Source organism: Semicossyphus pulcher, unplaced genomic scaffold (assembly GCF_022749685.1).
Source record: "Semicossyphus pulcher isolate SPU_LCO1_2020_fin unplaced genomic scaffold, fSemPul1.0.p SCAF_6, whole genome shotgun sequence".
NCBI classification, from domain to species: domain Eukaryota; kingdom Metazoa; phylum Chordata; class Actinopteri; order Labriformes; family Labridae; genus Semicossyphus; species Semicossyphus pulcher.
In genome coordinates, this window is record NW_027211737.1 from 17,393,545 (window position 1) to 17,418,510 (window position 24,966).

The 24,966-nt window shown below is 40.6% G+C and overlaps 1 protein-coding gene across 4 annotated transcripts; it reads right to left on the minus strand.

Moving 5' to 3' along the window:
- Positions 1–34: 34 nt before the first annotated feature.
- On the minus strand, positions 35–24,362 carry clip1a (CAP-GLY domain containing linker protein 1a). 4 transcript variants are annotated; one of them, XM_069682347.1, is made up of 26 exons: positions 24,270–24,362; positions 19,585–19,909; positions 18,609–19,180; positions 17,405–17,529; positions 17,098–17,314; positions 16,788–16,985; positions 16,574–16,665; positions 16,247–16,307; positions 11,372–12,280; positions 11,042–11,158; positions 10,901–10,958; positions 10,711–10,794; positions 10,440–10,596; positions 10,078–10,243; positions 9,680–9,895; positions 5,700–8,153; positions 4,555–4,692; positions 4,316–4,422; positions 4,100–4,199; positions 3,958–4,010; positions 3,782–3,802; positions 3,210–3,327; positions 2,599–2,749; positions 2,404–2,456; positions 1,171–1,298; positions 35–1,076 (listed from the first exon to the last, which is right to left on the minus strand). In XM_069682347.1, the coding sequence occupies exons 2-26, from the start codon at positions 19,673–19,675 to the stop codon at positions 854–856; spliced, it is 6,609 nt and encodes a 2,202-aa protein (XP_069538448.1). In that variant the 5' UTR covers positions 19,676–19,909; positions 24,270–24,362; the 3' UTR covers positions 35–853. The 4 variants fall into 4 exon arrangements, with proteins under 4 accessions (XP_069538448.1, XP_069538450.1, XP_069538451.1 ...); XM_069682349.1 differs by lacking the exon at positions 11,042–11,158; XM_069682350.1 differs by lacking the exon at positions 5,700–8,153.
- Positions 24,363–24,966: the final 604 nt, after the last annotated feature.

Here is a 24,966-nt window from a genome sequence, read left to right on the forward strand (position 1 = left end):
AGGATAGTGCTTTCAATTGAACAATGACCACAGAAATGTTTATTTTTAATTTATACATAAATTTCCTTTATTTTTATACAGATATTCAAAACATACGAAAAGAAATAGTCGAAGTATTTCATCGTTTCTTACAGAAATTGTCTTTTAATTGCAAAGAAACTGTTTGGAAAGGCCCTTTCACTGGAACTGGGGGGTTACAGTAAGTTTGAAGTGCTCGAAGTCTCACCAATCATCCAGCACTTCCTCATGGAAACCATAAAAAAGTTCCTCTTAAAGCCAAAAAGCCCGGGGTCTCTCCCCCCTGTGATAACCCTTCACAAAATGACACACATACTATCAAACCTTTAAAGAGTACATAATATTTCCAGGCTTAAAAAAATAAACTATAGCTCACCTTTTTTTGCGCAAACTGACATTTGTTTTTCACTCAGTTCATTTACAGTTTGAAATAAACACCTTTTATGATACTATATTATCTTTGTAATCCCCCAACAAGCTGTGCAAACAATGTTAGGATATTGATAAATTAAATGATCTGAAGAAGACCACCACTTCTCCCAAAACACCCACCTACAGTATCTCATCACTCACACAAACCAAAGTAATGTACAATAACAAATACAAAGTGTTATCTGCTGTATGTTATTTTTCTGGATGACTGAATTTTTGGAAAAGAGATTGTGAGGAGACCGTTCTCCTATAAGAGCGCTTAAGGACTGGCGTGGACGATAAAGATGCTTGGCAAAAACAAGCACACCAAACGCACACATAAAAACCAAAACCTCAAAAGCACAGCATGATCGAATATGATGTGCAAATATAGTGATTGTGCGAGCGAGGGTGGAAAAAGGCTTTAAAAGGTCTGGTCGTCGTTACAGGAGTCGGTCCAGTGGCCAAAGACCTCACAGATGTCGCAGTAGGGCCGTTCTTCGCCCTTGGTGCCGTGGTAGGTGGTGTGTGGAGGGGAGTCGGGTTCCTGCATCTGTGTGGGACAGTCCTCGGTGTCGTGGAGGTCGAAGCAGTCACAGATGTCGCAGAACAGCCTCGGGGGGAGCTTCTTCTTCGCCGGCTCATTACTGCAGGGAAAAATAAAGCAGCTCCATGTTTATCTGATATCCAGTGACACTTAGATATGATTGTGTGAGAATATCTGCTTTGAGTGGGACTTACCCATCATAGTTATCCAGCTCACTTGGATTATTCCCATTGAGAGCAGCAGCTGCCATTTTCTCCAGTTTGTCCTTGAGCTCCCCGTTCTTCCTCTGGAGATCGACGATGACTGAATTCAGGAACTCAATCTGTGAAGGAGATAAACAGGAGCATCAGTGCTGCTCATGGCGGATCATCTTTTATCCATCAACACATTTTCCTACACAATATTTATTTAAAAAATTGGTGTATTTTACGCGAGAACTTCGCCTCAGTGCTGTGACAAGGCTCATAAACAAAGGTTACTCTGCCTCGTCATACCCTGAAAAAATTAACCCAATCTAAGACGGTAAATCTCCACTGTGAGGTGTCAGCCGGAGAAGAAGCAGAGTCAAATAGTTACTTATGGTGAGCGAAAGTAGATCGGCTCTCTGCTACGCATTTATGGTGACTGTTATTTCCCTCATATTTCGTAGGGAGTTCAATCCTCAAGGCTTTTAAGTCTACAACAGTTAGTAGTTGGAACATCCACTATAATGTGATCTAGAAGAGCCACAGTGACGGTGACGGACAAACATGCACAAGTGAAGCTGATGAAAAACATTAACAAACCGCTGCCTGATGGTGGGGTAGCATTGCCAACATCAGAGACAGGGCAGAAGAGAGGAGAAGGAGAAAAAAAAATGAGATTCAAATTAGGACCCACCTACTGCCAGACAACACAGTCAAGTCATCACCGACACAGATAATACAGTATAACATTTTAGAGTAAAGAGAGGCTGGAGGAGAGAAGTCAGATGGTTCTCAGACTGATGACACACACTATCTTTCCCACTGTGGGTGAAATGTTTCAGTATAACTGTGACACTGGTTCATGATTCATGTCTAACAACTCTGGAAGAGCCGAGATGAAGCCAGAGATTTGGTATACTTTTACATTTTGAAATTCATTCTGACTAATTTCACCTCCATAAAACATTATACTGTAACAGCCACTTCACTTCAGAATCCACTGCTGCTGCTCAGAAGTAGTAATTGTTGGTTAATGTCTGAGTAAGCAGCACAGTCATTTCACAAACAGCATTCAGAAAGACTGTTTCCGTACCACTGCCCGAAATATGATGAAAATGTAAATGAGATAAACCAGAACGTTCTACGAGCCGGGGTAGGGAAGCGTCTTCACACTGAATGTATGAAAGAAAAGAAAACGTCCACCTATCCGAGCCTATGATTGGACAAGAGGAAAAAACAAACCTGACTCTCTGCAGTGTCTTTGTCTTCCCTTAGTTGGTCCAAAACTGCATCACCTGGAAACAACAACCCGACAAGATTAAAAAGGTACGCAAGAGTACAAAAGGTCATATTTCGTTTTTATGTCACCTCACAGACAAATGACCTGCAGAGCTAACAGAAATCTTAGCTATGTTCATTAATTCAGCCCAGTCTCACCTGAGGAGATATTGATGTTGTCAGGCCCTGCGTCCAGGTCCTTCTCCAGTCTCTGAACTCGCTCCTGTAGATTTGTTTTGTCGCGCTCCAAGGACTGAATTGTACCCTGCAGTGTCTTAACTGAGGCACTTTCCCCACGCAGTACAGCCAGCTGTGAAGACAACAACGCATGCTGATCAACATTGGAAAAATATATTCTTTCATGGACAAAACATTACACTTTACTCTAGAAGTATTATATTATTAAGTAATATCTCTCCAAAAAGGAATTTGAAAAGTCTTTATCAACAAGTCAAGACCCGAGGATACACAGTCTGAGGCGTGTTAAAGCTCCAAACAAGTCTGAAGAAGAAAAAGGCCTTACAGATGTTTTCAGTCGTTTTCAGTTTTCACCGGCAATGAAGCTTTCTTACTCATAATCTTAAAGGTTGCATTTTCAGTATTAGGAAGTATGTAGGAATCTTTGCATGGACACTCAAAATGAAAGCAGGTTAAAACATTTTGTCCTGCTTTTATTTAGAAGTGGCATCCTGTTCGACCCTGCAATCTAAGAATTGTCCCAGCATTATTTTCTTTAATCCTTTATCCAGACTGCGATCAAGCATTCTCACCTCGCTCCTCAGGTTTTCCACCTGCTGGTCCTTTTCTGAAACTAAGGCACTGTTTTTATGGATGGACTGTTGGAGGGCGGCCTTCTCCTTGTCAAACTGCTCCTTCAAGGTGCTCTCACTATCAAATACACAATACAAACGAAATCACAGAAGGTTCAACAAAACCACTTTAGGCTGAGAAAAAATGGCCACAATGATCTGAATGAAGAAAACATACAAAAATAAAGAGATGATTTTTCATCAAAATCTTTTAGCATGTGTTTTGTACAGGTATTGTACTGAGTGTAGAAATAAAGTAGGAGCTTCAGAGCACAATTGTAAAAAATAACAAAAAAAAATCCTGCATAATTATTTGTAAAAGCACATATAAAGCTGTGATGTTCTTTTTGTGTAATGTCTCAGGATGTACTCTGCATTTACTATAAAACCTACATGACACATTTTGTTGAACGTAAGCTTAATGTGACTGTGCTTGTTTGTTTCCAGTTATCTGCTTACATATATGTTGTAAATACATTTTTACTATTACATGATGGTGACAGACAGCAGGTGATATAAAAGGAGTTAAGTACCTGAAGGCATTATGTGGCAGGCTTTGAAGGAAAAGAGCAGCATGACATACAATTGACTTGATTACAGAAGCACAGCGTTTTCAGAAGTATCACACCGGTTAAAGCATTTCTGCATATTCAGACAACAGGCTTTCAAAGAATGGAGAAATCAATTGATATTTAATGCGTTGTCTTACCTCTGTTTCATCTCTTTCAACTGTTTTTTAAGTTTTGATTGCTCATCCTTGAGCTAGGAAAAGAAACAGAAAAACAATCACGGTAAGCAGAATGTTTTTTATGTAGGTTTATGTATTAAACCAGCAGAAAGAAGTGTTGCACCTTGACGACGTCACTCTGGCCTTTGTGTTTTTTATCAAGCTCCTGAGTCAGCGTCTGCAGGGACTGCGTCTTCACAGAAACTGCTTCTTTAAGCTCCTCACTGAATAAATACAATTTCAAAAACAATCGCTCAAAAAACACTGACAAATGACAGGTATTACCCTGATGTAATTGCTGGGCTGCATGAAATCCAAACACCACCAAAGATATACTCACATTTCCTGGCACAGACTCTTGGTCCTCTGAGTTTCTGTGCACAGCTGCTCCTTTGAATGATTCAGATCTTCTTGGTACGTGGAATTCTCCTTCTTCAAATGATTGAGCTAAAACCATGAAGACAAATATGTATGGTTACAGATACAAGAAATACATAGCGATTTCATTTAGTTTGCTTTGCATGCTTTGATTTATGAATAGTGCTACTTCATCACTGTTGGATAACATTAGCGTCATACCTGAGTCTCCACCTCCTTCTTGGAGCTCTGGAGTTCCTTCAGTAAAGATTGGGCTTCGTTCTTCTCCTTCATCAAACTGGCTTTCTCTTTTGTCAGCTGTTCCAGAGCCTCAGCAGTCTCGCCAGAGGCCTCTGTAGCCTAAACAGTGCATTAGCAGGATATTTGCTGAGACCAATGGTTTCAAATCACATGCAGCAACACCAATTGAACCCACCAGAAGAAGAAATGTGCAGGTCATTTGATTAAAACTATTCACAATGCATCATTTGACTTCCACCAATGATCTAATTTCAATTACATTTAATAAATTAACTGCATGCTGATGAGATACCCATCTTAATTACTGATTAAGACCAACTTTACTAAAGCTCATTACAATTTTTAATCACATTCTGGTTGAGAATTAACAACACAAATATTACACTGAGGAAGATAACAATTAGTACGATCTCTGAAATACTCTACAGCCTGTGGCCTCAGAGCGGATATGGACAAACGTAGAAAAACTAGAGCTAGAAAAATGCTTTCGTGGTAGTCCTTAAAGGCAGTCTCTGTGGGACTTTCTCAAATATTAAATGACGGTAGAAACAATCTGTTATGCCTCCATAACCCCTGAAAGCTGCCCTGTATTAAGATGTTTCATCATTTCAGTCTTTGATGTGAATATCACCAGTCAGCTCAGAGATATTCTAAAACACCGAACTTAAAAACTGAACTGACATTTGATTGACAGATGATTTTTTGGGCTATAATTCAGAAAAACAAATTTCACAGCAGTATGTTGAGAAATTCCCACAATTACCTTTCAAAGTTATCAAAAGACATCTTTTAAAACCTAATAATACAATCAAACGACACCATCAGATGGCGAGTGTGATAAAGAGCAGTTTAGACCTACGTGATCATGTAACCCAGAAGAATTTCACCTGATGTTAGATCACGCTATGAGCCCACAGGCAAAGGCTGGGATCTATAAGGGTAGTTACCAGCAGTTAGTAAATGGAAGATGAAAGTTAGACACGAAAATCAAAGGAAAGGGGAAAGGGAGACAAACCAGCTAGCATGCAGTGATTAGGTGATATAGCCCCAGCCACTCTAAGCTACTGTGCGTGCGTCAGTGATTACTACTGGGGGAGGAGGAATACCTCAAGCTGCTTAGAAATGGCATTTTTTAGTTGAGACTCGAGCTGCCTGACTTGCTGCGTGGCTTCATCTCTCTCCGCCTGCAGGACGTCCTTCTGAGCTGCTAGATTTGATACGCTGGACGAAATCTCTTCTTTCACAGCGGCAGAAGCCGACACCTCTGCGACAGCATTCTTGTATTGCTTTTCCACAAGTTCTTTATCAGCCTGTAAGCCCTTGACATCGACCTCTAGCTGTTTCTGGCTAGCCTGCACCTTCTCTAACTCTCCAAGGAGTCTTGACTGTTCCTCAAGCCAATTTTCTTTGCTTGTGTGGAGAGAAGAAATGTCCTGCTCCAATTTGCACTGTGCCGCTAAGAGGCCCTCCTTCTCTGTAGTCAGAAGGGTCATCTGTTTGCCCATCTCCTCATGCTTAGACAATAGTTGTTCTTTAGCTTCTGTTAACTGACTACTCTCTTGTTCTTGCTGCTTCAAATGTTTTTTCAACACCTCTACATCCACCATCAAAGACTTCTTTTGCTCATCAGCTTTCTCAAGGTTAGAAGAAGCCTCTTTATTTTCTTGGGTAACCTTTGACAACGCTTTCTGCAGATCTTCAATCTGTTTGGAAAGACCATCTTTGTCAGACATCACTTTATTTCTTTCACTAGATTCGGTCTGTAACTGGGTCTCAAGAAGGTGCTTAGCTTCTGACACCGATTCAGTCTGACATTTTGACTCCTGGATCTCCTGAAGCAGCTTCTGAATCTCTTTCTGCAGGGACTGAACCTTTTTGTCAGCCTCAGTCTGCAGTGATTTCAGACGCTGACCATCTTTTGAAAGGTTATCAATCTTTTGATCATTTTCTAAATTAGCCTTCTCAAAATCATTTTTTAGTTTACTGTGATCTTGAACAAGTTCAGTTTTGGCTCTTTCCATAATCTCAATATCAGACTTATGTTTCTGCAGTTCATTTTGTAGGTCAGCCTTTTCTAGCTTCAAGGACGTCATCTTTGCTTCAACCTCGTCTTTTTGCTGTTTGGTTTCTTCTAGCATTGCTGTTAAATCGGACTTCTCTTGAATACAGACAGCATTAGCTCTGGAGTAACCGTCCAACTGGTCCTTAGTTGTTCGGATATCACTAGCTAGCTTATCGCGCTCTAGAGAAAGAGCATTTTTCTCAGATATGGCTTTTGTGTGCTTCTCTTCTAGTTCTCCCTTCTCCCCCGCCAGATGCTCATAATCCGTTTTGTGCTGCTCTAGAACCGAATCCAGGCTCATCTTTTCTTTCCGTACAGCATGAAGAGCCATCTCCGTCTCAGAAGTCTGCAGGTGGAATGCTTTCTTCTCTTGCTCAAAAGATGAGAGTGCTTCTTTAAGTTTGTCGTTGGACTGAGACAGCTGTTCTGTTGTGGCTTGAAGCTTCTCCTTCAATTCTTCTACCTCTCTGAGGTGCTCTTCCTTCTCACTAGAGACTTTTCTCTGGATTGCAAGCAAGTCTTCTTTCTCCTGCAGAAGGTGAAGCCTCTCAGAGTCAGTTACCTGACTGCTCGTCTTGAACTCCTCCAGCATCTGGGCCAGGCTCGTTTTTGAGGCTTTAAGTTCTTCACATTCACGGACAGAGCTCTCCAAGTCTTTCTTTGTAACACTGAGCTTATTCTGGAGCTCCTCCTTCACCGTCTCAAGGTTCTGTTTATCCAACACAGCAGCACTGATTTCACAGGACATCGCCGACTTCTCTTTCGTCAATGTTTCTGTGAGGGCCTGCAGCTGGGTGTTCTTCATCGTGAGATCTTCTTTTTCTAAGTTCAAGGATTTAAGTTTTGCCTGTAACTCAGCATTCTTAGCATCAAGAGATTTCTTTGCATTTCTAGCAGAATCTCTCTCTAAAATGAGATCGTCCTTCTCACTTGTGAGCTTTGACTTGCTTTCATTGAGATCTTCCTCAAGGCGGTTCCTCTCTTTGCAGGCATTTTCGTAATCCTCAAGTAGTTGCTTCTTTTTAGCTTCAATTTGCTGGATGTCCTGCTGATGCTTCAGGAGCGTGTTTTTCATCTCTGTATTTTCTCTTTGAAGCTCCTCAGTTTTGGTCTGCAGTTCACCGTCAGCATGCTTCAGTTTTTTGTTTTCAGTCTGTACTTCCTGAACACAAACTTTGAGCTTCTCCAGCTCCTTGTTCAATGAGATCCTTTCTTCATCTGAGTGTTTTTTGTTGGTGAGTAGTTCCTCTTGAGTTTTTGAAAGCTTATCTCTGGTTATTAGCAATTCTTCATTCTGGACTGAAAGCTCCTGGTGACTTATCTCAAGGGCAGAGAGCTTAGTCTGCACATCTGAAAGCTGTTCATTCAGACTGTCTTTCTCAGCTTTAACATTCTCACTCTCCTTACACATATTTTCCAGATCTAGACTCTGTTTATCCAGTTTTTTGGACAAATGTTCAACGTCATGCTTGGAGGAGTCAAGCTCAGCAGAAAAACACTGGGAAAATAAAGATGAAAGAAAAAGGGAGGGGAATATATATATATGTATACAGCAAAAAGTAAGATGAGTCCAAAAATAAACCAAGCAGATATGGATAAAAGTCAAATGCATCTGGAAAGGTTAAGCGGCAGAAAAAAGCTCAAAAATGGTAAAAGATCACACCGCAATGATTTTTCAAAATATAAAAAGGTAGAACATTTTCACTTCAGCCCTTACTTACAGATAAATATATTACTTATATTGATACCGTCACATTTGACTGGAACATAAAGACGTACGACAACACTTACTTACACTTGTGAATTATTACAGGAATCAATGCTGAATGTATATTTAATTATTTTTAAATGACTTAAAATGAACAACGATTGTGTACTGTAAAGGCCAATGTTGTCAATGAATTCCATCTATAACGTAAAAAAACATAATTTTTGTTAGAAAGTGAAAATGTTCTACAGGCTGATAAACTATGCTTGCGGGGGTACATATTTATCACTTAAAGCAAAAATAAAATGAATCATTAGCTTAACATTCAGCACGCAACTCCTAAACATTAAAGTCGAGCTGAAACGGCATTTCGAGAGTATCCAGCTTCCGTATTGTGACGTATTTCCGAGTGAAACAGGGCGTGCAGGCGGGACATATCATTAGAGGGATTTGATAATTGAGAAGTGGGCGTTGACAGACGTTCTCCACAGCGCAGTAGCTAGCTAACTTGGTGCTCTGCGGCTAAATGTTGCAGATTGCTTGGTTGAAATTGGTTGGTCCTAGCTTACGTAGGCACACGTGATATTTTGTTTTACAGGAAGAAAAAATGATCGAATTTTGATATAAGAATTCGAAGAAAAAGATTTTCTGTATTTTTTTTGGCCTATATTGTCAAATAGATGCACAATATTACCGCGGATGTGATCTAAAAGGATTAAAATGACAATTTCATTTCACCTCGACTTTAAACATGTTTGAATTTGAACTCAACTTGAATCCAAACTAGTATATAAATATCCAATTAGCTGCAGACACTTTCTTTGATTTTTTGCAATAAACAAATTGCCATAAATGCATTTAAGACACCACTTTGTCAGTTGTATCCCTGCATGCATAAAGCCCACGATACCATACAATCTAGAGGTAAGATGAAGATGAAAAACTAGCTTATTAGCCTTAATGTCAGGGGAAAATGAGCAACATTAAATAATCATTTTGATGGTAATAAAGAGGGAAAACGTTGTTGATAATGTGTACATAAATCAATGAAGTTAAATGGAAACAAATAAAGTCGCCCATAATTTGGTTATGATGCTTGGTTTCACATTCTGTTTTAGTGTTAACTCTGGTGCAGCTTATATATGGTGTTACGTTCATCATGAAAGTTAAAATTTTCATCTAAACAAAGTATGGATCACATTTTTCAATGATCAACATAAGAGTCAGTTATACAGAAAAGAACCCCTGCTCCTTACAGAAAAGTTCAAACATGCTGATCAGCTGATGTTTCTGTTCCTTTGTGTGTTTGTGCTTACCTGAGCTTGTTCCTTGTACGGCTGCAGCTCGGACACCAACTTTTCCAGCTCCTGGGTTTTGTCCTTTGAGGAGGAGAGCTCCTGCTTCAACTTGTCAACCTGTGTGTTCAGAGCGCCGAGCTCCTTCACATGGAGCTCAGAGGAATCAGAGATGGATTTTTCCTGCGAGGCCTTCAGCTCCTCAGCCCGAGTCTCACCCTGTTTCACAGTCTTCTCCTAGAGCATAGAAAATATAGGGTCAATAATTGATCCACTTCTGGAATCTTAGTGAGACAGCACAGCAAAGTAAACCAAGCATTCAAATTTTAATGTAGAGAAAATGCTGTCAAAGTTCAGAAGTGACTAACGTCTACTTCTCAAACAAAAACAATGTTTTGTGACTGTCCTACAATACCAACCAAGTTAGCAATCTTCTCCTGTAGGCTGTTTATTTGTGACTGATGTGTATCTCTGGTCTCTTTCAGCTCCTGCTCTTTGCGGGATTGATCCTGCTGGATTTGTTCATTTAGGTGTGCCACGTTCTCCTTCTCCTCTGCTAGTTGACTCTGTAACTCCTCAAGCCTCCTGACGGATGATGAAAAGAGATTATGTGTGAGGAGGATTTTAACTGACAGGTTAGGTTACTGGAAAATAAAGGGACTACAGTACAGAATTAACAAAATACAAGAGATGTCATGTTATTATAAAATGTCACGGAATATCAGTATCCAGTATAATCAAAGGTGGTACAATTTATTTTAAGTGTAGGTGCGGTGGATACCTTTCTTTCTGTATGAGGTCTTCATTCATTTTGGTCAGCTGTACTGAACTATCACCGGATGCCTTCATCATGTCTGAGATATTATTCTCCAGCTTGCTTTTGTCTTTTGAAAGCTGCTCAAGCTTTTCATCTGCAGCCTTCAGTTTCCTCTCCAGACCTGAACAAGACAAACGTTTTAAGATTATTACTCAATAAAAAAGGGGGAGAAAAACTACAAAAAATCTTCTGTCTAAATGTTTGACCTGAAAGAATACAATTCTAAGGTTCTCACCGGCAAGCTGACTCCGTAGAGACTCTGATTCTGTGCTCAGGGATGTGCACTGCTCTTCCTTCTTGCTGAGCTTCTCAAGTGTTTCTGCAGAAAGAAGACATACAATTTCAGGCGCTAGAAGCCTTTGTATATGGAAAAAGGCACACTAGCAGCAGATGATGGGAAAAGGGAAACTGCATCTATCATTTACCTTGCATAGTTTTAGATGAACTAGTCTGCTGCTCTGTGCTTTCAGACAACGTTTCTTTCTGTGGGAAAAAAGACAAGTGACTTTAATCCTTAGGCAAAAGAACTACTGCATCCACGCCTAAAATTAAGTCAGAAGCCTCACCAAGCCTCCAAGCTCCTGTTCCAGGGTTTCCTTCTCCTGCTTTACAATGGTCAGACTCTGCTGTAAAGAGAGCACTTCCTTCTGTCTGCTCTCCAACTGAGAGCTCAAATCACTAACCTATATCACGTCAAGTAAAAAAAATACAGTGAACAAAAGAGCAAGCAGCAAAGAAATCACACACGTACACATAAAAACAATAATAAAACAACGGCTGGAAATCATTTTCTGGAGATGCCATGCAAACATAAGAAACGATGGGAGGACACCACTTCACTAAAACAGAAAAAACAGGAAAGTATTTAAATAGTCAGGAGTTAAATAAAAGCCCACCTTTGCATCCTGGTTGTTTCCCTGGCTCTGTACCACCTCTAACTGACTCTTCAGGGTCACAACCTCCTGGTCACCTTGTGCTATCTGGCTGCGCAGAGCCACCATTTCTGCCATCTGCTCTTTGGTTTCTCTGTCCTTGTCTTGGGCCTGTTTCGCCAACATTTCTTCTTTCTCCTCAAGCTCCTTCACCCTAAGTTCTGCCGCATGGAGCTTTCCAAGAACATCCTCCATCTCAACAAGGTGCTGCTCCTCTACTTTTTCAACACTGGACCCAAGTGACTCCTCCAGTCGCTCCTTGTCCTCAGTCAAAGACAACAGCTGTGCCTTCAGTGCCTGCTTCTCCTGAGTCCAAGTCGCCGTCTCAGCTGCATGTTTGGCTCCGGCCTCCTCTAGAGCCAACGTGTGCTCTAACTTCAGCTTCTGTAGTGCACTTTTGGTTTCTACAAGTTCTTCTGCCTGGGCACCTGCACCTTTGCTGAAGGACAACTTCAGCTCCTCCATGGCTTGCTGATGAGAGGCAATAGCAGACTCCAACTTGGAACGCCACTGATCAATACTCTCAGCGTTGTCCTTCTCAGCCTGGCTTAAGCGCATCTGCAACTGCTCGTTATCACCAGAGATCTTTACTGATGTAGCCTGAAGCTGGGCAGCTGCCTCAGTGTGGCTCTTTTCTTGAGCTTCTAGCTTCTCCTTATACTTTGCCAGATCTTCTTGTTGCTTAGCTTCTTGGGCAGCCAGCTGATCCCTCAGAGAGTTTATCTCTTCCAGAAGAGGAGAAAGAGTAGAGTTTGAGTCTTCAGAGCCCTGCTGGGTCCCGAGGCGCAGCTGCAGGTCAGCTACTTCTCTTTTTCGTAGTGTAAGGTCCCTCTCAAGTTCCATAATACGGGATTTTTCTGACACAGTAGCAACCTTTAAAAGCAGAAATCTTGTATTCAAAAACATGTGCAACTTTGAAATAATGATCCACTGTGTGCTAACACAACTGTGTTACAGTCTTATAATACTATACGGTAGAGAACAAATAGCAATAGATAACAAGGCACTTAGTAATGATAAAACTCAATGTTTTCTGACAAAGACACTGTTTCATGAAGAGGGCATAAAACCACTGATCCTAAAATCAAGGTGTAATACTGACTTCTTGTGGTTATAAAGAGTATGGTCCAAATAATGGAAGTGAACACTGAAAGCATGTATGGAGCTATAAGCAGTGTGTAAGACATTTTCCACCATTATAATAAACTAAAACTTGTCATTCAGGAAAACCCTCCAACCCTTCCAATATATGTTATTATCACAACTTAGTTCCAAATAAATCCTTATTATCTCTCTATTATTATAGTTATCTATTAATCTGTTAGTTATATTTGCTGCTTTAACTTAATATTTCTTAGCTTGGTTAGGACAGGGGAATCATTTGATCAAAATCAACATTTTCTTAATAAATAATTTCAAAACAGAACCTGAAGAAGCTATCACCCTCATCCTCATCCTCATGAAACTATAGAACTTTATTTTTACCCTCACAACTATAATACCCTAGGGGAACACAAGGCGCAGTAGTCTGGGAGGTGGAGCAGATTTTAGACTAGCAAAACGCAGGGACACCAAATAAGCAGGACAAATGGATGCTGGGAAGGACTGGGGGAGTAGAACATAGGATAACTGAGAAAATGATTAGCTAGGACAGGGGAGAAGTTTGTCTGTCTGGTTAAGCAGTGATACCAGTAAAGCAAGAGTGAGTTCAGATTGGGTAAATTAAGGGAAAATAGTGCAAGTAAAAGAGCTATCTTTCAAAGAGCTGAAAGACACATGAGTTAATAATTTTGGAGTTACAATTGAAATATAAGGGAAGTTATTAGTTAAATAATTGGTTAAAAATTGAACTGTAGCCAAAGCCACGAATTGTGATGCTAAACTTAGATATATTTACGCAGGACTGACTGATTTGAGCAGTTTTATTATTCTTATATATGCTTTAGTTTATTAGTTTAGTAGTATTATTTTCTTATGTGAAGCCTTTTAAAATGCATTTGTGGGGTTCATTCACCATAAGCCCATACAAAGCAAAATATCCATTTACTGCTCGACACCTCTCTGTACCCCTCGCATATTATTTTGGCCACCATCCCAGGCCCAGGCCCTCTTTTCCAGCGTAGCACACTGCAGAGCAGAATTCATTACCCTAGTGTCTTCTAACTCTCTTTGGAGTTTCTCAGCTTTGGTCTTTTCAAAGAGCAGGCTCTGTTCAAGCTCCTTAATGTGGGCATGCTCCAGTCTGGTCTGCGTCTGTTAGTAAACAAGGGGGAGAGGAAGAGAACACACCAGTGCCACCATCACATGCCAGCCCAACGCAGACAGAGAGGGAGGGAGACAGGAGAGAGGGAGGATGGGTTTGGACAATGAAAATACTGGTGTGTGTGTTTGTGTGTCTGTGTGTGTGTATGCGTGGATGCATGTGTCTTATTTGGGGTATTGGGTGGGAGTGGTGGATGAGTGGAAATGGGAAGACACCCCATGCAGAACTTTCAGGCTGTGCCATAAACAGCTGCACACAGGGTTGTGAAAGAATGGTGGGAAATACAAGCAACAGAAGAGGGGGGCATGTGTTGTGGATGTGAGTATGTTTATGGAGGAAGTAACCATGCAAAACGACACCTGGTGAACAAAGCACATTGATTGTTATGATACATAGAAAATTTGATAATGTGTGTCAAGCCAGCAAGTAGATTAATTAAAAATGACTTCACCACATCATGGAGAGAAAGCAGTGATGGATGTTTCATGAAACATATACTTAATGAGCTTAATATATTTTATCATACAGACGATATGTAATGTAATGGAGTTCGCATATTGATTTTAACTATAGAAACTGGATTTGAACATATCCTTATGTTTTGATTTAATATTGGTTAACTTCTAAAACCTGAACCATCATCCTCAATACCCCCACTGCTTTCTCTCTTTGGTAATAAGGCCATTGTCCACTGTATATAGTCAAGTATTGTATAAGAAAGCACCAGTTATCAGACCACCATGTGCAGGATTTGTGACCAACTTAATAGAAACCTATGTTAACACAGGAGCATCTCAGGACCAAGAAACAGAAAGGATTCCCATCTGACTCCTTGTTGTGCGTGTGATGAATAAGGGTTTTTATGGCAACTTACGGGAGCATTTCCAGACACAATTTTGTGCTTCTAGTCTTACATGTTACCCAGTATATATTGAGGTAAAGTTTCATCCTAAAAAGGTGATTAACACAAATTTTAAATGTTGCGCAGAGGGCCAATCTCAGGTCAAACAACATTATGTCTTCCATGGGCACAACAGAACAAAATGAACTGTATTGTCTGACTTTCTAACTGATTTACTACAAGGTGCATGAGGCAATAAGGATGTGAATATGAAACTAATCAAATCTCACTTTACACTTCTAGGGTACTTTGAATGTAAAAGTATACTGTATGCACCTATTGTTCATTGTCATTTGAGTAGGTATGGTAGGTATATTATCTTTGAATAAATTACATTTTAACTCTTAAGCTGAGTGTTGTTCCCCTTAAGTTGCAGAGGGAAAACTGAATACAGGTCTGTGACTGGGCAGTGAAATGACAAGGGAGCATCTCCAGTGGTTCCATGCTGAGCACTGGACCAACATGAAAGACGAGGACGAGAGGGAAGAAGAAGCAATAACATCACATCACTGAACAGGGAGGCACTGAGAGTTATAGCACAACATTAGTACACCTTCAACAGCTTGAAGTCAATAAAGCATGTTTGAGGTTGGCCTTTTTTGTTGGTGTATTTCAAGCTGCATGCAAGTTTTAAATAAGTCCACAGCTGTGAGTTAGAGATAATCTGTTAGTATACACATTAAAAGAAGATAAAGGGATATGCTAACCCTGTAGCCCTCATTTTTAACATCTATTTTGAGCTCTGATGCCTTCAGCGTAATTGAGATGATCCCCTGTGAAGAACTGTGGAATAAATAACAAATCCTTTGATCAGATATGAATGCAAATACCAATGAGCGTCAAAACTCTGCTCATAACAGCTTGGGATGAAAACATGACTCACCTGAGTAAAAAAAACAAAAATAAGCAATCAGAGTTCATTGTATTAAACTCTTGTAAAATATCATGTGAAAGAAAATGCTCATATTTTTTTAAAATCCCTCTAGCTTTGATAACGAGCCAAAAATACAATCGTTTATTTTTCCAAAATAGGTAAACCTTAATAACAAATTGGTGAAGAGTTCTTTAAACATATTATTTACTTCTCTGTATTAAGTCTTTCACTAATATAACATTACTCATATGCCAGATTTAAATGGCCTCATAGATGTCAGGCCAGGGTATGTAGAGTTATTTCTGGTTTGGACAAGGCCTGGCGTTGTCATCAAAGGCACAGTGTTCGTGCAACACTGGGTACATATGACAGCACATCATCTAATGCGAGATGAAGCCAGTATCAAACTGTCCATGCAAACTGGGACTGCAGAGTGGGTAGCTTCTACAGCTGTAAAAAGAGATAATGCAAATGTTTGTCCGGTCTCAACTATAGCTTAGCAATGTAATTTTATTCGACCTGCATCCAAGAGGACAAAATGGCTTGAAGAAAAAGTATTTAAATCACTTTACTCTTAAGGACATAGAGCAGGGTTTTTGATGAACTGGCGCCCTGATGTGGAAGCAGGTTAAAGGGTGACGGGAGAACCTGCTACTTAACTTCATATTAACATTTAAATTTGAAATTTAGTGGGAAAACTTTTATTAACAATCTGATTTAAAAAAATGAATTGATCAGTGTTTTGCTTTTTATACACTAAATTTGTAAATGGTAATGGTTTAGATTCAGTTGTGAATTTACCTCCAGGTCTCCTTTGGTAATGCACGCTTCCTCTACACGAAACTGAAGGTCCTCCACCTTCCTATGAACAGAAAAATAATTTCTGCTGAAGCTCTTTTTTGTTATTGTTTCAACATAACACAACTAATTACTACTAACTACACAAATCAACAGCAAGGTTAAGACACAGATCTTTCCTCATTACTCTAAAACACTGTAATAGTATTACAGCAATATTATCCAAGCAGCCCTTTCTTCATGTTCTGTCTCATCAAAGTGACACTGCTAAATGAAAACAATAAATACTAGTGTGTGTCTTTGACAAGTCATAGCTCTTGGAATCCTTACCTACGCTCCTCCTCCAGCTGATTCAGCAGCTCCACTTTGTCTTTGTCTGCAGCTTCTACCAAGGCACGTAACTGGTCCATCTTAGCCTCCATCTACAACAGAAAGTTTGACATTGGACAAAAAAAATATAGATGAAGGGCAATTAAGACTCTTATTGCGAGAATAATTTAGGATCATCATCAGATTGTTATTACTACACCCTGGATGAACTGACCTGCTCCTGGTCGTCCCTGAGCAGGCCGATTTCTTGCTCCATCTCTCCAACATGGCCAGTGGCCTTGGCAACCTCAGCTCTCTCCATGTCCCTCTCAGCCATAAGCTGCTCAATATGCTGCTGCTTCTCCTTCAGTGCTTCCTGCAGGGCTGTGGTGCCTGAAATCTTGCGATTGTAGCGTGATGATGTCTCTGTCAACTATGGAAGGACAGAACACAGGCATGGTCAGACTGATGAGTGAGCACATCAATTTAAAACAGATTAGTATAACAATTTAATAATGTTGAAACTGGATGTGTTCATGTCTCACCAGGCCTGTGCGGCTTGGCTTGGCGCTGACCGAGGATGTCACAGAGCTCATGGTACTGATGGAAGAGGCACTGGGGCTGCGCTTTAGCCCCGACGGTGTGGCCACTACTTTCCGGACTGTTGTTTTTGCTTTGGCTGGCGTGGTGGAAGGGAAGCCAATGCGTGTGACTTTGTGCACTGGAGCAAATAAGCCATACTTGGGTTGGCACTGAAAATATCTGGGGACAGATCATCAGAAATTGTTTTTATTATTTTAACTATATGTATACTAAGATTTCCATTATTCACAGATCTATCAGCTTTTGTACCTTGTGCCTGCCACTGCCCCGTCATTCTTTCCCAGGGGCTCATCTAATTCCACACCACACCACTCGCCTTTGGCAAAATCTGTTTCTCCAAGGAAGCGTACCACTCCTGCCTTTGTACCTCCAACCTGGGAAGAAAACACTGAACATTAGCCAACATTTAATCTTCTCAACCGATAAGAGAGGCCTGAAGAGTAATCAGCTTTGTCTTGTTATAAACCCTGAGTGAGATAATTCCTTCAAAGCAACAGAAAAAAAAAAGATTTAAACAGAATCGGGCTGAACTATTAACTGAGAAATGAAAATGGGTTTTTTTGTTTTTTCTTTGAACTATTAAAAACGCACATCTGCAATGTTAAAATGATGATAAATTGGGAATTGGTGAGAGCTTTTCTTTCTATACTGTTTTACTAAACCTGCTGCCTGAGAAAGGGAGGGAAAACACCTAATCTGTAAGGGCTTCATCATAATCCTGGCTGCAACTTACAGACGATCTCCTGTGTGGGTGTGTGCGCACTGTCTGTTTATGTGTAAATATGCAGTGCAAACTGAGCTTTTGTCCATGTGATCGTTGCCATTGATCCCCAACACTGGAGTAGGTGCTTTGCACCAGTAGACAGCAAAAACAGTGGAAGGTTGCCGTGAGAAAAGCACAAAAAAACAAACATGACTGTTTTTGGTTAAACTTTGAAAATGGCTTCTGTGTGTTGCCAATGTACAACACAATGTTTGCTGCAACATTTTTCTGGTGTTAAAAAAAACATTGGTTACCTAATTATCTGTGTAGGGGATGGAAAAGGAAGGGATTTGGTCGAGTTGCCACAGACCAATGAGCCAATCATCAACATTGAGCGGTTTGAAATTTCGAGAGGCATGTGCTGGATCCGTGCTCCAGTTGCAATTATGCAACTTTGGAGGTTTGCAAGCAGGCATGTGTTTGTGGAGGACACCACAAGACCCAAGCAGTTGACGTAAGGTGAAGGAAGGCGCTAATAAAGACACTACCGCTAATAAGACGCTAATAAGACAGTCTACCAGGACTGCACATAAATGGTGACTGCACTCAAATGTAACAGTACTACCATTGACTACTAATGCTAACGATGCTAAGATGCATAGGTTAATAATACAGTTCTGTCACTTTGCTGAAATACCAGGGAAGAAAAAGGTTGTTTTTCTTTGTTTTATATAATATAACAAACTTTACCAATACTCGATCACCCATCTTCAGTTCTCTTTCTCCCTTCTTGACTGATCCAGTCTCAGACAGGTTGGAAACAGATTCACTGTTTGTGCGTGCGAGGTTGGAAGATGGTGTAGCCGGCGTGGCTGGTGTAGCTGGAGTGGTGGAGGAGGCCTTCTTGGCTGCAGTTGTAGTTGAGGGTAATGCTGATTTTGTGGCAGGTGTATGCGAGGCCACACTACCAACTGAGGGAGTGGGTGATGCAGCGCGTGAGGGTGGTGCTGTCTGAGTTCCATTAGCCTCCCCTTCTGTGCGAGACAATTTGGATGGACGTGTAAAAATTCCTCGCAGGGCTTCACACTGGAAGTAGCGCACTCCCGCCACGGACCCGTCATTTTTCCCGATTGCCTCATCGAGAACAATCCCTGCCCACTGTCCTGGGGCAAACTGTGTCTCTCCCAAAAACTGTATGTAGCCTGGTTTATTCCCATTCACCCATACTCGCTCCCCAATCTCAAAGTTCTCCTCGCCACTCTGGGCATCTCCTCCGCTGGCACTGGTAGCTGATTTGTCAGTCGCAGCAGCTTTAGCTCCCACTGAAAAATAGGTGAAAAGAGTTTTTTTTAATTGAGAGATTAACTATCTCATGTTACAAAGGCAAATTGTCACAAATTTTATGCAAAACATTTTATGTCCAGATCATACTATGCAAATTTTATGTAGCTTTAGATTTTAGCTATCAGCTAAAAGACTACAGTATGAATCCACCCCGGGTGCTATAAGGTGAGCTGTATCATGACATAAAGTGGGACAAAGCACAATGTAAAGTATAAATAAAGTGCAGTATGACATGATGTCTCATTAACAATATCTCTTGAAATAAATCAAACTTTGTCTCAGCACCACAAGTACCAACCGAATAACCCGTGGCTATGGAAGACTCATGTGCAAACATTGCACTTTCACAATAAAAAGAAGCTGCATGTGAGAAGATAGTTACCTGTGTTGGGGTTGGTCTTGGGGGCTCCTGTCCCAGGTGGCTTGGCTATCTTGCTGGGCGCTTTAATCCCAGTGGGCTTGGCCGTGCTCATGTTTCTTCCTGTGATCTGTTAGACCCACAAGGCTTGTGTCCGGCAGTGGGTACAAACTGACCCCAGACCATCAAAATGAGTGGTTGCAGCTCTGTGATGGCGAAGTTGTTCTCTCCGCACCAGAATTAAATAAACTAAAAAATTTAAATTAAAACAAACAAAAAAAATGTTTAACAAAAAGGAAAACCAGGAAAAGGGAGCGGGGAGGAAAAGGTGCTGCTCACGAAAAGGACCCTGTTTGGAGAGAAAAAAAAGGAAAAGAGATATTTAAGTTTACGCAATCATATTTTCACTCAGCACTCATAGCAACTTTTCATTTCTGTGATACTGCTGTGGTTTGCAGTGACAGCAATTGTGCCAGCAATAATTTAACTAAGAGTGAACTAATATATAGCCAGTACAGATATGCCTTTAAGACATGTCCAGTCACTTTGTGTATGGTGCTCTGTTAATGGAAGAATTTTGTTTCTGTTATGACAACACGCTCCTCAGCACACAGCACGTCACAGTGAGACCTAAAAATACCTTGTCAAAGGCCAGCCGATATGCAGTCTATGTTCCTGCCATCATGACTTCTGAATAGCTTATCATCAGTGACCTTGACCACAATACACACAAGCAGTACTACAAACAGTGTCTCACTTGATCTATCATTCTGGCACCTAAAATTGTGTAAATCTGGTTGGCAGCTTTTTCTAAAACAGGATTACAGTCGCAACAAGACCACCACCAGCAGCCGATTATCCTCTTTGTCAGATTACCTCACCACACAAACTGATTGGCTGAGTGTACTATTTAAACACCATGTGGTTAGCAGTTTGACAATATGACAGAGAGAGGCACTGTGAAGGCTTTTTAAAAACCTATTTCTTTCATTAATCAAATTAAACAAGAGGAACTACTGACAAAATACTGGATTGGATCAAACCAACCTGCTCCCTGCAGAACAGGTGCACAGAAAGCCTAAGACATCAAGTCTGGTGCTTGATTGTGCAAACACAATCAGTAAAAGTGAGCTACACACAAACAGCCTTATGGAGGGAGGAGATGCTTTGCTTATAACATGACCCAACGACTGTAGAGAGTGTCCATGTTCAAACATGCCTCTATCATGATGCCGTATGACAACCTTACATTTAGTTAAAAGGTATGTGACCAACTAAAGAATCGGTATTGAATCTTATGGGTGAGAGCAAGGGGGGCAATAAGGGTTTGTAAATATAAATCTAAACAAAATTACATTCCTCTTCACCAAAGCAGTGCTTTTTCCAGTAATGACATTTGCCACAGACCATGTCTGTACGGAAAATTAAATGGCTATAAATAATTTCAAGAAAAATGGCTTCATTATTTTCTGTCATTAGCACAATCATTGATTGAAAATGCTTGCAGGATCCTGGGGCAAAAAAGCAGGAATGTTTTGAAGAGGGTTCTAGATAGGAAGTTAGGATTTAACTCTTAAATCCCTCAAATCTCTAATCACATGTTTAGTCTAAACACTAAAACATCAACCAACCCAGTGCCACTTTGCTTCTCCTGCAAAGTCAAACTGTTTTGGATCAGCTTTAAAAGGCAGCGGAGACGCATGACCTCACACAGGGTGGAAATCTAATATAGAACTTGTTCAACAACGTCACGCATACATACCTTTCATTCTTCAAAGGGCCTAAGAGCTACAGTATGTAGCTTTACCAGAGCAACCAAGAAGACAGACACTATCACACACCCTCTCTATATTTTCTAAGCGGTGAATAAAGGGTGGCCATCAGAAGGCAGCGACCTAGTTCAGACTCTATGTTCCAGTTTTCTCCCGCTGTGCCTTTGAATGATACTGATTAGTGCCTTCAGGTCAAGAGGAGGCCAGAGAAAGAAAGCATCTCATTGCCTGAAGACTGTACAGTGGACATTAAAGTCACACAAAGAAAGAAGCCTATATGTGATCTGAACTTACATCAGTTTGATCATTATCTAGTCCAGCTGATCTATAAACTTGTGTCATATTACAAGTGTTAAAGTCTTAAACTCATATGCACTGATGTTTTGGTAGAACACCACCAGGCTTTTCTATGACTGTCTCGTGAAGATTAATAGAGGATGCTTCAGCTCTGATTGGTGCGCCAGAGCAGTCAGCTGAAAATGATCCACTTAGTCTGGAGAATTTCCCACTGCAGTAACGTTAATCTTTAGCCACCGACTCTCACTCTAATCTGTGGCTAGGATGAAAGCCAAATGCCAATGTTTTGCAAAAGGTTAAAGAAAATGATATACCGATGTGCCAAAAAAGAAACGTCGTAAATAGATTAACCCTAATCAGTGCTAATCTATGCCCAAATCCCATTTTCATTTTTTGTGATGTGAATACAAAAACAGAAATGGATAGATAGACGCATGTATAACAGAACTGAGACTTACTCTACTTCTCAAAATTGCAGCATAGACATAAACAGCTTCCCCTTTGGTAGTGATTTCAAAAGATTTCATTGTCCTACATCATCAAAAGTTTGTAGGAAATCTGCAGATGAATATCTTCATAACACTGCCTCATAGTCAACTAAGTGGCTGCGCAAGATATTCACACCCTTCACACATTAAGCATATCTCGCTGACTGCAGGAGCGTAAAACCACTTTTGAGACAAACATCAGCTGAATTTGCTTGCATGTTTTGTACTAACAGTAGAAACTCTTCATCCATCTCAGCCTCCCAGGTATTGGCCAACTGATAAGAGCGTGTCAGTGGTTACACAAGCCAGTGGGCCTTCATTCACTTTGCTTGGAAGAAAGCTAATATTAGCCACTGACATCAAGAATATTGAACCAAGTAAAAAAAAGTTTCCTTAAAACGTTTTTACAGGAGATCCAGCTGTGACTCAGTGGTCGACATCTGAAGCCTAAGCTCCTGAGCCATCCCTCTCAATTTCTGCTTCACACATGGAGCAACTAAGGCATTTTTTATTAGATTCTTAAAAAAGTAAACTTGAGACTGCGGGGGCTTAAATAAAAAACACAGTAAACTTTAATAACAAGTACTTTATACCAGAGAAAAAGCACACCTTTGTGTCACAAAGGGTGCATATTCACTGACATGCATGACATTAGCCCTCCTACGCTCTTGTTTTTGTTATTGCAAGGCCAAAGAAGGCTCTGGTTCTTCCTTTTTGAGGAAGCATCTGCTGGGAGACTTATGTAGGCCCCTGCAACCACTGACAGAGGAAGGTGTAGAAAAGCACTTCCAGGACATGAGCACAGAATAAGAGTTAGAAGCATCCTGCACCCTCAGTGTCTATGAATAATGCAAGCTCACCTGTTTTTCAGTTCTCTAGTGCTTCCTGGTGGATATTAAACTTACTTTACAGCCAGTATACATAAACACTCCCCTGTCCCACCCAGATTCTGACACCTACAATAGTACCAAGACATAACAAAGACCTGAAATAATAAGTATTAAGTAAAAGAGTCAAGGATTCCACTGTGACCCAAATGAAAAATACAGGGACTTTCCACAACTAATAGGGCCTCTTGAACTAGAACAGCAACAGTATTTTGTACTACATACAGTTATAAAATTATACACAATGGCTTCCACTCAATTGGGCTGGAATCAACCAATACAACAATTTAACCCCACAAATGTAGGCCATTCTGTCACACATCTTGAGCTTAAATTCCACTGATGCTGAAACATATCAAAGCTTTAGTCATCCCAGTCAGTCTAAACGAGTTAAACTGCCTTTAGTCTCAAACTGAAAGGCTCGATTATTAATGCCTTAGTCACACCTTGAAACCGCAAAACTGTCAAACACAGAGACTCATCTATTGCACAGCAGCTCCACTGACATACAACGTGCTGTGTCTGTGCAGTTACCAATGTTATCCTGAGATCTAGTCAAAGAATTGGCCTGTTAGCGTACCTCGCCCTGTCAACGCTATCACTAGCTAACGGATTGAGAGCTGTCGATGAGGTGGCACATCTGGAAGGAGTAGAGCCTTTAAAAACACACCATGTCAGCTAACTTACCTCACCAGCTAGCTACTTCTACGTCTTTGGTGAGATAATATCCCGTTTAAGATGAGTTACACCGGTATATATTTCCACATGTTCAAACACCAGAATAACCCCCTGACTGACCACTGTCGTAAGCATGGAGAGTGAAACAAATTCCGTAAGTCCAAAAGTCTCCGCAATGTCACTGAAAATCCAGCAGGGCACACTGCTGCTACAAGTTCAGAGTCGGCAAAATTCTCATATATGAAATCACCCAAAAAGACAAGTTTGCCGTTTATGGCTGGTATGTAACTGTTTCAGACTGAAGTGTCACCTCCCCCTGGATTAAATGAATCTCAGTCTCTAATCACGATAAGAACAGACGTGATTAGTTGCTAAGTAACGTTAGCAGTGAGGCCCGAGCAATACGGTGAACCGGTGGTCAGGACCAGAAGGGCTGGTTAGCTAGCTAGCTAAACTAACACCTTAAGTAACGTCTACACTACCTGTACAACTTTCACCTTGCGTTTAGCTTCCTAGTTTATCAACGGCGAAATGACCAGCAAGTTTACGGAAATACATGTCCTCGGCGTAAACCAACTAATACTGACCTGATATGTTTCCTTTTAGCCTACGTCTTCTGAGGAAAAAACATTCACAGCTATCGGGCTAAGTGAAGAACCACGACAACTACCGCTCGGATCAGACCCAGCCCAGTGCACGAGCAGGCTGCCCAACTGCCGAGAGGAACGTCAACCGTAGGTGCCGACCAAAGATGATATGTTCAGTAAGATGATACACTGCCTCCCTTCTGAGAGAAAAACTATTTCCAGACAAAAACCTGACTGCCTACCATTAGGAAACTAGAAACTAGAGCTACATAGTATTTAGCTTTAGTATTTAGTAAATACTACCCATACTTTGCTGCAAAGCAGTTCAACTGTTTGTTATTTTTAATATTGTCAAACAATCACTGTTGGCATAAAATATTTTCCAAAGCAATGCGTTCAAGTACTTAGGTTTGCTGTATTTGAGTCCATTTAAAACGTCCTTGTCTATCTTTGGAATTGGACCAAGTGAATGCCTTTTTATTAATCTGAGGTTTTTTTGAGGAGGATTCCAAAATATATTACCTTACATTTAGAGATAACAGAATTCTTACAGAAGTGTATTTGAAAAATTTTGCAGAAGACTGAATTCTGAGAAGAAAACCAGTGTTAGTTCCTGGATATTTGACCGACGTGTTTCATTTGAATTTAAAGACTGAATGCAAAAGTACAGTTTAAATCCTTAGCTATGGCTAAAGTG

What these genes read in the sequence shown, in the direction of transcription:
- clip1a (XM_069682347.1), bottom strand. Translation starts at nt 19,675, where the DNA reads ATGAGCACGGCCAAGCCCACTGGGATTAAAGCGCCCAGCAAGATAGCC. An exon ending in TCAGGGACGACCAGGAGCAG is followed by an intron (nt 16,666 to 16,787) that starts GTCAGTTCATCC and finishes TTTCTGTTGTAG; the next exon opens with ATGGAGGCTAAGATGGACCA. An exon ending in TTCATCTAAAACTATGCAAG is followed by an intron (nt 10,795 to 10,900) that starts GTAAATGATAGA and finishes TTCTTTCTGCAG; the next exon opens with AAACACTTGAGAAGCTCAGC.